The following is a 12927-nucleotide window of genomic DNA, read 5'->3' on the forward strand; positions in this document are numbered from 1 at the left end:
AGAAAATCTTCCTGCCATTCAGACTCCAAGTAAATAAACATCTGAAATACTTTAGTGCTATTATCTTAAGTAAGTTGCTGTATCATATTTTAAGTGCTGTACTTTCTCTGGTAACAATAGTCAAAAGGGGTATGTTAAGCCCTTGCCTTTATCTTTCATGGTTGCTAGCTATGCACACCGCTTCTGTGACTTTACATGTTAGCTATTGAAGATTTTGCCTGCTTGCAACAGCAGCTTTAACAGTAATTCAAATTATTTGCTCCATATCTCACAGAGCTCTCTGTAACATTATAAGTGTTTGCTAATAGGGACACCTAGTGGTAAAGTATCTTTTACTTTAAAAATACTTTATTTCATTTGAATCCTTTTCTGTGCTTCTGTTATTTCTTTGTTCAATACCTAATGTCATTATTTATGAAGTGTGTTTTGGATGCCACCATTAGAGAGTATCTTATTTATTCATGAATGGCAAACTAAACTGTTCTTAAATCATTGCATATAATGCTTCCCGATGTGACTTCTTTCCAGTAAAATAAATACATTTTTTGTAAGAACCTTTAATTAATCCTTTCTTTCTTCATATCACTGTTCCTCAGAAGAAGTAGGAGTTTACTTGTTAAAAAGAACAGGTACATCTGAAACAGATAGACACAGATTTGAATGAACTAGTCAGAAGGTCACTAGTCTAATGTACTGGCACTTTTGATATATTTTCAGTGAGACAATCATATAAAGAAGGTGGATAAGAAATTTTACAAGTTTGTCATTCCACAGGGACTTTCTGCAGAACCATTCTTTTTTATTCAGGTACATCGTGATAACTACAAGGGCTGAAAGGAATCTGCCTCTCCTGTTCTTCTCTTAAGGGCACTTGAATATAATGGACCAGGTGCTTTGTACTTTATCACTTTTCAGAAAAGCATCAGATGCAACTTTTTAATGCCACTTCAGAACAAAATAGAAACGTAAATGAGCATTTGCTTTGTAGTGTAAGCTAAGTAGAGTACTCCTTTGGTTTAACTGCAGGGATGCAGGCATTTGCCACATGTTTTTTTTTGTTCCCTGCAGATGTAATTTTGATGCAGCAGCTTTGGAAGTCATAGAGAAAGATAGAAAGTCAGCTGTCCCATAACCTTGGGTAGAGGCAGAAAATGACAACTAGGATGTTTAAAGCTCAGCAGATAATGCATCTTGTGCATCCTGAACTTGTGCATAGGTAGAAATCTTTCTTCAGGCAGCTCATTAGGGAGGTTGGATGGGGGAGTGACCTGAACAATGACCCAAGGTCACTTGGCAGGTCAACAGCAGAACTGATTGCCAGTTGAAAAAACTAGTTTTACAATTTATTGTATTATAAGGGGTGAGTCATGGTTGACCAACCTAATTGCCTTCTGTAGTAAAATGATTGATTATGTTGACAAGGGTTGTCAACATAACAGTGTGGATGTCATTTATTTCAACTTTATCAAGGCTTTTGATGCTGTCTCTTGCAAAATTACTGTATCCAAGTTGGGGCTTTTGGGTAGGTAGGTATCTGAATGGGTAAAAACCTGTTTGGATGGTTCAGTTGAGAAGTGTATGACCAATTGACCATTACCTACTTTGAGGCTGGTACCAGGTAGAGTGATAAAGGGGTTTTGCCTGGTGCCATCTTGTTTAACCTTTTTTCAGCAACCTAGAGGAGATGAGTTTGTAGACATCACTAAATTGACAAGCTGGCACAAGTTCAGCAGAGGTCTACCAAGACATCTGGGGCCAGGAGCACCTGCCCTGTGAGGACATGCTGCAGGAGCTGGGTTGAGTCAGACTGGTGAGGAGGTGGCTTCAGGGGTACTAACAGCAGCCTGCTCATCCCTTCTGGGAGGACATCAAGAAAGCAGAGCCAGGCTCTTCTTGGCATTGCGTGATGAGATGAAGCGAGACAACAGACTTGTCCTGAGACAGAGAAGTTCAGACTGGATATGAAGAAAAACTTCATGCAGGACAGCCAAGCAGTGGGGCAGGTTGCCCAGAGGCCGGGAAGTCTCCATCCTTGGGGGCTCTCAAGACACAGCTGGATAAAGTCCTGAGAAACATGGTCTAAGCTCAGATCTGGCCTTACTGTGAGCAAGAGGTTGGATTGAAGAATGGATGATAGAGACCACTCAGCCCAAATCATTCTCTGATTATTATTTGTTGTGTGTGTGTGTGTGTGTGTGTATGTATACATATATCTATATATTCTTTGAGTAATGAATAATTAATTACACTTGTTTTGCCAAGTATGTTCTTGGACTATTTAAAAAACAAAATCCAACCATGTTGCTCAGCCCCTCTAGATGAAGAGCCAGAAATACATCCGTTATGTTCAGATTGTTATTTTTAATTATAGTTGGTATTTCTGAGCCATTTACATATGAGAGCTAGCCTGTTGATAAGTGGCATTTAGATAATGAAGCATTGCATACCTTTTCAAGACAGCATAATTCAGTTCTAATATATTAATAGCTGGTTTTAGCCTGTACCGTGGTTCGGTTCCTTCACTGTTTCCTAACAACTTTTGAATCTGCTAGACAGCAGTAATTTGAAAGAAGGATAGATGTCTCCTAAGTAACTAAGTCACTGGGCAGAATGGCCAAAGTAGTTGCTCTGAGGGAAAGGCAGGCACAGCTCAGCAATTATGTGGCTTCTCATTACACATCTTTTTTTTTTTTTTTTTTTTTTTTTGCTTTTTCCAAGGACTTTATCCAAGTAACAATGTCCTGTCTTACTCCATAGTAATAATGACCATAACAGGACAGCTGGGCTACTGGGGTAAGGAGAGGTCTCCATAGGCAGGGTGGAAGCAGAAGACTGAGATTTGCAGGAAAGCAAGCTCCCACTGTTCTGCAGCTCGTGGAGCAGCCAGCCTTCTGAGAAAAGGCTCATCAGCAGTTTTCAAAGTGCTTTGGAGGATGCTGTGAGCCATTTCATCTGATCCATAGCCAAGAATATGTGATCTTACCAATGTCGTGAGCCAGTAGAGCTTAATTCTAGTTCAGAGCTCATGCCTTGGTGTCCTCCTTTGTGTACCTGAATGCTGACGACTTGCAGGCTAAACTTCTCCCATATAAGAAGGACCCATCTGAGAATAAAAGAGGTCTCTGGCAAGAGTTTATATGGGAAAGTGATTGCAGCTTCTATGTCAAAGAAGCTGAGTAACCCCCAAGCTCTAAACAGCTTACTTGGTAACAAAACTGTTGTGTAGCATAACCTGATCCTGGAGTTTTTTCTCTCTCTTCAGTGTTTTTCCTAGACTATGCATGGCCAGCTGGATTCAGCCCATGTTCAACTGAATACCTCATTTCTCCACTGAAGGTTCAGGACACAGTTTCACATTAGCTTCTCCAGAAATAATAGCTTTCATCACTTCCCTTACCCATTTTATCATGTGTTCATGGTAAGAGCAGGAGCACACATGCTGTTTCTGGCACAGAAAAGGAAATAAACAGTTGGGGGGGCAGCTTCTTTAGGGGACAGTACTGCTTTGAAATGCTTGTGAAACTACAGCCTCGGGCATTCTTTAGCTTTCTGTTTCGCCATCTGAAGGGGTAACAGCTACACATTTTCCAAAGCTTCTGAAAAGCTTCGTCTCTTTTTTTTTTTTTTTTTTTTTTTTTTTTTCTCATGAGGAATGTGTTAGGTATCTTAGATATTTATGTAATTATACTAATGAAGTGGTTTTATTTATTGTTTTCTGAGGAAATGCTTGGTATTTTTGGAGTCATGTTCTTCAAAGGGAGGAGATGAATTTCCTGTTAAGATGTTGAATATGATTTTTTCAAATGTCTTCAGAGGAAAAAGTAAACTTGAAGAGTGATTACAGAATATTGGCTAATTAGCTATAGTGTAACTGCTTTAATTACTTTTATCCCTGAAGCCACATGACTGTGCAGATGACTAGCAGATGACTTATTTAAAAAAAAAAAAAAAAAGACGTGTTCACACTGCAAGGTTAATGAGCCTAATTAAATACAGTTTTCCTTAGCCAGATACTAAATCATAAAGCTTGGGGAAGTGGAGGAGGGGCGGAATCCAAAGGCGGTCAGTTCTATTTCAAATAATGGTTTTATTTTATTTATTTATTTATTTTTTAAAATTGAAAAAAAAAAACTGGCGTTGTAAGTGATTTTTCTGAATAGAGACACTTATATTTAAAATCTAGTGAGGTCTCGCATGGCAAACTTTGAAAGTCTATTTAGAGACAATTACACTGAGACATACTTGTTTTCAGTTGCCCACTGCTTTAATTAATGGAGAAGTGGGCTTGAATAAAAGATCTGTGTCAGATAGGAGTCTCCATCTGCTGCTGCATATTACCAGAACCTTTGTCCTTCTTTGCCATGCATTCTTTTTATTACAGCATTTTTATTTCTCTTTGTAAGTTGCCTAATGCTTTGCATGGAGTTCTGATATTCTTTTTTTAAGCTTTTTAATTTATTTTTTTTTAAGCTGTGCACAGTTCAATATCCCATATTCAAAAAAGACTCAGAGATCCAAATTTTGTGGTCCTTCAAGGAAGCGAAAATCTCAGACACAAAAATTAGATGGAGTTGCCCTGTGTCAGCTACCTTCATGACTGGTCTTGAGATATTAAAAACAGAAGGTAAAATGTATTGTATTGCATAGTGAGACCAAAGGATTTAAGCCAGTGCCTTTCATTGTACTGCAAAGAACCAAGAGGGTGCATATTGCTGATGAGCTGGCACATGGTGACTTTCTCATGTAATTTACCACTCTGAGGAGACCAGGTAAAACTAAATTTTACATGTAGGGCCTTTGGGTTCTGAACAGATATTTTTTTTTGTTTGTTTTTTTGTTTTGTTTTGTTTTAATGGACCATAAGGATAAGCATGTCATCTTTCAGGTACCCACTCCTTTAAAAGCAGCAATGGGTGAATATGAGTTAACAAATTAGTGACTTATTTCACTTCCACTATTCCTCCACCTATTTTCTCGCATTGATTGTGAATTTCTTAAACATTACTTCTCCCATCACCACCCAAACAGCATTACCCTCGATTATTTCCTTTAACCTAATCTAATGTACAGGGCTCCATTTCCTGCACTGATGGCTTAGACCTTCTGAGAAGCTATGCCCAAAGGTCAGGTAGGGCCAGATATAGTAACAGTATGTCTCTAGAAGTCCAGCACAAGATGTATCAGATTAAATCCTGTCCAAAGAATAAGTAACAAAGTGTTAACTTCCCCATGGAGGCAATTGCTGTTCTAACACTTAAATTCAGGTTTATGCCCCAGTAGCCAAGATGTTGAAAATTTTCCGTATCTGACAACGTGGATGCTGTCTTCATATTCTTCCAAACTCTTCTGTAGAAGGCAGCTTTTATAGACTAAGTCTGATTTCTTGGCTGTCTTCCGTAAGGTAGAAAGAATGGGTTAGAGTAGTTTAACTGAAGCTTCTGGGTCCTTATTAGTGTTAGAAGCTGAGTTCCTCGTGTAAACTGGCTTCTTTGACTTTGTCATATTTTCCAAAGGAAATGAAAGATCACCGTATACCCAGTAGAGTTCAAAAGTTAGCGTGACAAATTGTATTATGATTAAATGATTCCACCTGAACACTTGGCACACAGTAGGAGAATCACTACACAGAGTTTGTGTTTCCTTTATTTGTCTATGTATTCATTTATTTTCCAATGGGCTTTGTTAAGTATTGCCTATGGTGGCCCCATGGGAAGAGATTTATGTTCTCTGCTGATCACCCGGGAGACTTGACCTTAAAGCAACTGCAGAAGATGTAGCTTATATTTCAGCTGTCTGTGTTTATGTGGTTTACATTTATTGAAATTCAAAAAGAAGGAAAGATCTAGCCATAGGTATTATAGCTATAGCTCTTCTCAGCTGCTTTCTACATGTCAGATGAGCTGCTTGCATTTGAGACCATGAATTAGCCGGTGGCTTTTCAAATTGAGAGAATTAATGAGGATTTGTTGTTACAATGGTTTGCAACTTTGCTACCTCCTCTTTTTTTCACCATACAATGACTCTGATACTAGAAATCCTAAAATTCCTTCCTTTGTTTACTTCCTCTGCTTTGGCTAACATTTTGACCCTGCCTGCAGGTACGGCTTATATTATTACTTATAGGTGGTAATAGAAAAGCAGTTGTGAGGTGGCTTATAGAACAAGGCTTAGTTCAATTGTTTCATGCCTTTGTCCTGCATTTGCACTGAGTCATCTCTACCGTAAATTGGTTTCTTCAAAGTTTTCTGTAAGTCCCATTAGGAAAACAAGCTTGTGTTTAAACATACTTTAGCTGTTGTATTAGTCCTGCAATTTTATATGTTACTAAAACTAAAAACTAGGAAGAAAAAAACTTGGGACAATATTTCTGTATGAAATTAATGATTTTGACTATCTGCTTTTTTTAAAATGCAACTTTAATACAGCAAGAAAGAATACTCCCAGAGATGAGAAACACTTAATAAATTAATTGATTGTTTAATAATTAATCGATTACTCAGAATTATTATCTCTTAATATCTGTACAAGTGTCCATATACAGTCCTTAACTGATGATGGTAGTTGATGATTGTCACTGATGGGGGTGATCTGTTGATGATTAGTGGTTGATGATCGTTAATATTGTCTTCAAAGTATGTTCATGGATTTGCTATATGAATAATATTTAGAAGAATTAATTATGTTTTGGGATATGAGAGATTTTAAAGATGTTCTATTTTCCTTTACCTGTATCCTTCTATGAGCAGGATTTGAGTTTGTTTATTAACATTCAAATTTGCACGTCTAGTTTATCATACTAAGCAGAAATTTCAAGATACAAGGGCCTGAACTATCAATTCTCCATTATCAGTTACCCTTCATTAAGAGGTAACCATTTTTTAGTGTTTCTGGTTTTGGACAGTTTCATTATTATGTAAATGTTGTGCATCCACTTTTCTGTGACTTGGTTATTATTTATGGATTCTGAAACTCATTGATATTGTGAGCCAGACTGTCTGCAGTGGGCATCTGAAGAAATTCACAGATGGAAGATGGGGAAACAAGTCCCCTGGGGTGCTTGGCAAGGTGAGCACTTCTAAGGCAGGCACACATCTCAGCAGCTTCCAGGCAGATAGATGTGCTGCCCAGGAATTCGGTGTGTTTGGAGACTTGCAGCTAGCCAGGCCCTCGTAGCAAATTCAGTAAAAGTAGCTCTAGACAAAAACAACCAAAATGCATCATTACAGAGAAGTCTGTCCAGAGGTTTTGGTGCCATGTGGGACAGAGATCCTGTAATCGAAGGTCCATGTACACACACATGTACACACGCGTGCGCATGCACACACGCACACACACACATTGAATCCTGGTTGCAGGCAAACAAACAAAGGATTGAATAGATGTTACTGTATTCTGGAACCAAGAAGTAAATCAGCAAGCAACGGTAGAACACTGTTCAGTGTGTTTTTGTCTACTATATGTGTAATAAACTTAACAGTTCAGGACTGGAAATATAGCATCTCTCACCAGCTTTAAGCTAATTAAGTTTTAATGGCAAACGAAACATGCTGTGTGAAACATCCAGTTTGCAGATCATCCCCTGACAGAAGTTAATGGTAGTATGATATTTTGGACAGTGAGAGAAGTGTGTTTCTTCAGAGGACCCATACAAAGATACAACTTTCATCAAATTCCCACACAGTACATTAAATAACACAGAAATAGATGAGAGACTTTTTTTTTTTTTTCCTCCCACCCTAGAACTTGGCTGGATATCAAAAGTGTATGTGAATCAACCTGCAGTTGTAAGGCATACAGAACAAATTCAGAAATGGAGAACTGTGAAAGGTAATTGGCAAGTAAGTGCTCTTCTTATGCATTCTGTTCCTGTATTTTTAAAGCAGTCACTCTCCCTCTCTAGGCTACAATATTGAATTTTGCTCAAGATGCATGTAAACTTAAAAGATGTGCTTGTCCATGTCTTATTTTAATAATTTGTATTTGATGATGATGGGACGGAATAAGGTGACGCGTTTATCCAAACAAGTTAAAAACCTTATAACTCACGAGTGGCAAAACTGCAAATGAATTTCAGTCATCTTTATTCATGAGTGGATTAAATTGTATATTACTATCCCACCACATTTATTCTGTTTCCCAGACAGACTTCTTTGCGCACAGCCTTCTTATTTTTTAATTTTAAAGCTGTAAGATATGGTCGTGGTCCCTGTCAAGTTTGACCTACCTGGATGATTGTTGTTTACTTAAACATGCCCAACATGTGTGATTTCTTTGCTTAACTATTTCTTGCCTAAAAAAAATCCTGACTGGCTATGGGACTTGGGATGGGGATGGGGATGGGGGGGGAAGGAGAGGGGTGGAAGGCAGGGAGAGAAAGAAGAAAAGATGCCATGTACGTTAAAGGGGCTGACTTCTCAACCGCTGAGATACGGTAAACAATCAGTTATTGTCCATCTTACTATAAAATAGATTCATGCACGTAAGCAACTTGTAAAGCCACTGGTGCAAATTAACTTTTCTACAAGGCTGTCTTGTATTCACTGAACACACATTTAGAGGGGCTTGGCAGTTACCATCAACCTCTGCTGCCCTGCTGGCAGAAATGACAGATACTGACCTGGTGCACGTTTTGGCTTCTTCAATTCATAGATGAGAATCAAAATGCAAAGCTGTCAGTTCAGTAAGGTAAGCAAATGCTGCCAAGTAGAGCAAGTAAGGCATGGCCACATGCTGGCTTCTGCTGCCTCAGCGACAGCTCTGGCAGGCAGAGTTGGATGCAGGAGTGCCGTAAGCACTTTGGCAGTGTTCAGCCAAAGGCAAGGGCTGAGAAATGCTGTGGAGTAAACCCAGAGCTCCCAGCAAGCTCTCAGCTATGGGGTTGTAACTAGTGTCCAAAGGACAAGCTGATTCCAGGTTCACCAAACAACTGTGCTGCAAGCAGAAGTGTCATTCCTCTCCTCTGCACCCTGAACACATTGCTTTCTTGTGACAGTGACTGATAAACTGGGAGCAGGAGGAAGGAGGTAAACAAGGAGAAATATTAATAATGCCACTCATTAAAACAAAGCAAGAATCAATTATACGTTTTGTTTTTTTTTTCAAAAAATTCCTCAGAATGGTTGACATTCTGAGCTTAGTGTGTCAGGCAGCCATTCTGGGTTGGCCAAAGCTACCTTCAGGATGAGCACAAATCTTCTTGTAGACCATGGTTCAGTGACAATTTGAGGGAACTACGTAAGATCCTACTATAAATTGCTAGCAAGTAACTTCCTGCCTGTTAGATGAACCTGGAAGTCTGCGGTCTGAATGTAATGAGTAAATAAAAAGATGGATATCAGCTGATAAAAAATGGAGATTAGCTCAGCATTTCCTGAGTTTCCTACTTGATACTAACCTTAGCAATTCAGTGTCTCTGGGTTTGACCATTATACTGTCAGTGAGAAGATCCTGAAGGTATTGTGTAACCTTGGCTATCTTCAGATACTGTGTTTTAAAATACACATTTTAAAAATCCCTTTAAAAATGAAGTTCGTACCTGTTCATGGAACTCCCTTGCTACACCTGTCTTGATGACTTTGTGATTTATGTCATGATAGATGAGACAAAAAATCCTTTGAATGAAGGATGAAAGCATCCAAGTAAGAGATGTATTAAACCATTTAAAGTGAAAAACATTTCTAAAGTATTATAGGGTGAAAGTAGAAATCAGTTAGAAACAAGCAGTCAAGCAAGTAACGGAAGCCAGTAACAGTTCATTACTCAGTCCCAAAGCAGCTTTTGGCGTAATACTTACTACAGGTTTAGAAAGGAGATTCCCATTAGCAAAGTGGCACAGGTCTGTAGGCTGGTCTGCCTCTTAAGATTTGCAGAGTAACCTACATGCAGAAGCAAGAAGTTTTGCTGCAGATATTGACAAATCATGTCATAGAACAGAATGGTTAGGGAGGCATTGCCCGTGATACTGCTGTATAGATTTTGCTACTGCAACCTCTCCCCCTGTTGAACAACAACCAGTCTACTTTTAGTGAAGCCATTACTGTAAATGAGAATTTACTGGAAGACCTTTAACAAATACTTCAAAATGTTTCAAGTTCAATTTTTGTTCAACAACAAAGCTTGAAATTTTTTTGGTTGTGCTTTTGTTCGGTGCTCTGATCAATAAGTCTTTTAATGTTCTGTAGCATTTTCACCTAAATGCTGCTATAGCCCTGTAATTTAGCTCTTATGCTGTGTTTTGTTGTTGTTGTTGTTTTTTTACCAGATAATTACATTTTATTTTTTTTTATCTCAGATTCACATAACAGAAAGTGGAAACATCTGGAGTATAGGTCCTGTTTTAAGAAGCATGAGTTCTTACCTCTCATTGCTTCCATGTTTCAGTCTCACAGCAGAACAGACATAAAAATGTGCAAGTGTACAAATTGCTGACATGTACACTCATCTGGTTATTTGTGTTTCAAACCTGTGCTCCTTTTTAAGCATATGTATAATTTACCATGCATACCAGCTTTAAAGATACAGGCATACTGCATAGCATGGAACATACTGAAACAGTAAGGTTGTTCACATAGGTGATAGTTTTATCCTTGTTTTAGAGAATTAAATTTGAAATTAGATGTTTTTTGTCCAGCTAAAAATGTTGTCTGATTCTTAGAGTCCTATTAGGTAGTTAGCGTTTGCACCAAAAAAGCTGACTTTTGATTCCAAATTCTTTCTGCACTATTAGATATTGCTTAAGACATGCAAATTTCTGCCATCCCTGTCTGTCATAAACCATTCTTTGCACATCCTCCATATTATATGCCATACGTTTCCTGATTCTTAGAGTGAGAGCTAGGCTTTGGATTCCTGGATCCTTTAAGTCAGTTTGGCGTTGAAAGCATAAACTGAGATACTTGTATTCCTTCCTTCGCTCTCTTTGCAGGCTGCTTGGCTGCTGAAAGCTGTCACATGTATAGACCTTACCACTCTTTCAGGTGATGACACTCCTTCAAATGTTCACAGAATGTGTTTCAAAGCTAAGCATCCCATCAGAGAAGATCTGCTGAAAGCCATGGATATGCATGATAAAGGTATGATAATTTTTGTTCTGTTTGGTTTGTAGAAAAATTTTCTGTTTCCTCAATATTTTTTCAGTTTTCAGTAAAGCATGGAGTCAGGGAAACACTGTAAGTTATGGTACATAATGAGCAAATTTGATTTTGAAGCTGTAAGTGGTGTAACTTCAGTGTATGTGTTTTAATGCATTAAGGTGTAACTAATTGAGTATTTCATTAATCTGCTGATGTCCTTTCTAAACTGGAGAAGGAGGGATGTTCATGTGACTTTGGATTTCACGCTTAGATGATGTTGCTCTGTGTTACTACCAAGTCTGCAAGTCTGCTACTCTGCCTGTTGCAAAAGATGCATTCCACACTTGTAAGCATGTTATTTCTCCTTCAGAAAGTATTATCTGTTACCCACTTGTTTGAGTAATTATGATAGGAGACATCTTTGCAGCCCAGTCTGCTTTAAGGAATCAGTCCTTTAGTGAGTGTATGTGGTTGTGTGTGTATCATGTATACACACACTTAAAAAGTTCCCAGCTAAGTCAACACAGTTGAAAGGAAAGAAGACAGCCCTTACAAAGTAGAGGTAAAACTTTCACTGACATTACTCAAGCAAGCTCTATCTGAAGTTCAAATGTTACATCCAAGACTGAACTCAATACAAATTCAGAACAAATTAAGACTCAATATAAAGCCTCTTTAAATCTGAGCAGCGCTTCTGAATTTTTCCAGATACATTCACTGGTGTGTCAGCGAATGCCTTTTGACTTTTGTCCTGCTGTGTTGGCCTTATGATGATCTAACAAAAAGAACAAACTTGGTGACATATACGGCATGCTTCTACTATTGAAATATTTCAGTTGTTTTATGTGGGCATTTGTCCACCAACTGGAGTCCACCGACATGTAAAACCAAAGGGGGAGATCAGATGTCTGGTTTCTAGCCGTGCATGTGAAATATCAAAGGTAGTCTTTCTTTCTAGATTTATGGACTCTTCAGATGGCTGAAATATTAAATACAAGACCAATTATCTGAGACTTTGACAGAATAGCATTTTAACTAGAAATGCAGTAGAGCTGCATTAACATAAAGACTGCTCAGTTGCTGCTGGGCTCAGTCTGGCTCTACAGGTAAGAACAGAACCTGGCAGCAGTTTCTCTCACAGTATCCTACTGACTGAGAATGTCGTTACTGTATGTCATTAAACAATGAATCTATCAATAAAAATCTTGTAGCTTGAACTCCTGCTAATGCAAACTTATCCCCAGGGTCAGGTGAAGAAACATGAGTGTGGTAACGATATGCAGAATCACCTGAACTGCTTGAACAATAAAACAGACATCCCTAGTGTAGATGCTTAAGGTCCTCGTGAAAATAAAAAAGTGAGAGGTGGAAACAATACACATGTGCTTGTTATATGGATTGCACTAGAGAAGGTGGAAATGCACATACGAAGAAGTGAACTGTGTCTCTTGCAGGTATTACTGTTGCAGCGGTTTGTGTATATCCTGCAAGGGTCACTGATGCTGTTAATTCCCTAAAGGCTGCTGGCTGCAACATACCAGTAGCTTCAGGTAAGTTTTATTTTAAAATCAAAAATTAAATCTTTCTATGCTATAAAATATGTAGAAAATCTGGAAGTTTGGACTTGCTTTTCCTTCAGAGAGTAAGGTAAAAAGGTAGCAGGTGGAAGGAAAGGAACGGAGAGAAGGATTTGCTTCTGGTAGTTGTTTATCTTTTGTTTTGTTTCAACTTCAAGCATATCAGGAATGCCAAGTCTGTTTTGCTGGAAGTTTGTCAGAGAGGTCTTTAAGATACAGAATCACAGAATCACAGAATGGTTTGGCTTGGAAGGAACCTTAAAGATCACCTGGTTCCA

General features: G+C 38.4%; 1 protein-coding gene across 1 annotated transcript in view; it reads left to right on the top strand.

The window, feature by feature from the left end:
- Positions 1 to 12927, top strand: part of DERA (deoxyribose-phosphate aldolase) — a 55855-nt gene that overhangs the window by 2033 nt on the left and 40895 nt on the right. The window contains exons 2-4 of the mRNA XM_035346974.1: positions 7741 to 7838; positions 10925 to 11072; positions 12527 to 12622. Coding sequence (XP_035202865.1) covers positions 7741 to 7838; positions 10925 to 11072; positions 12527 to 12622 — 342 coding nt within the window. The remainder of the gene's footprint in view (positions 1 to 7740; positions 7839 to 10924; positions 11073 to 12526; positions 12623 to 12927) is intronic.

The sequence above is a fragment of the Oxyura jamaicensis genome, chromosome 1 (genome assembly GCF_011077185.1).
Source record: "Oxyura jamaicensis isolate SHBP4307 breed ruddy duck chromosome 1, BPBGC_Ojam_1.0, whole genome shotgun sequence".
Taxonomy (NCBI): domain Eukaryota; kingdom Metazoa; phylum Chordata; class Aves; order Anseriformes; family Anatidae; genus Oxyura; species Oxyura jamaicensis.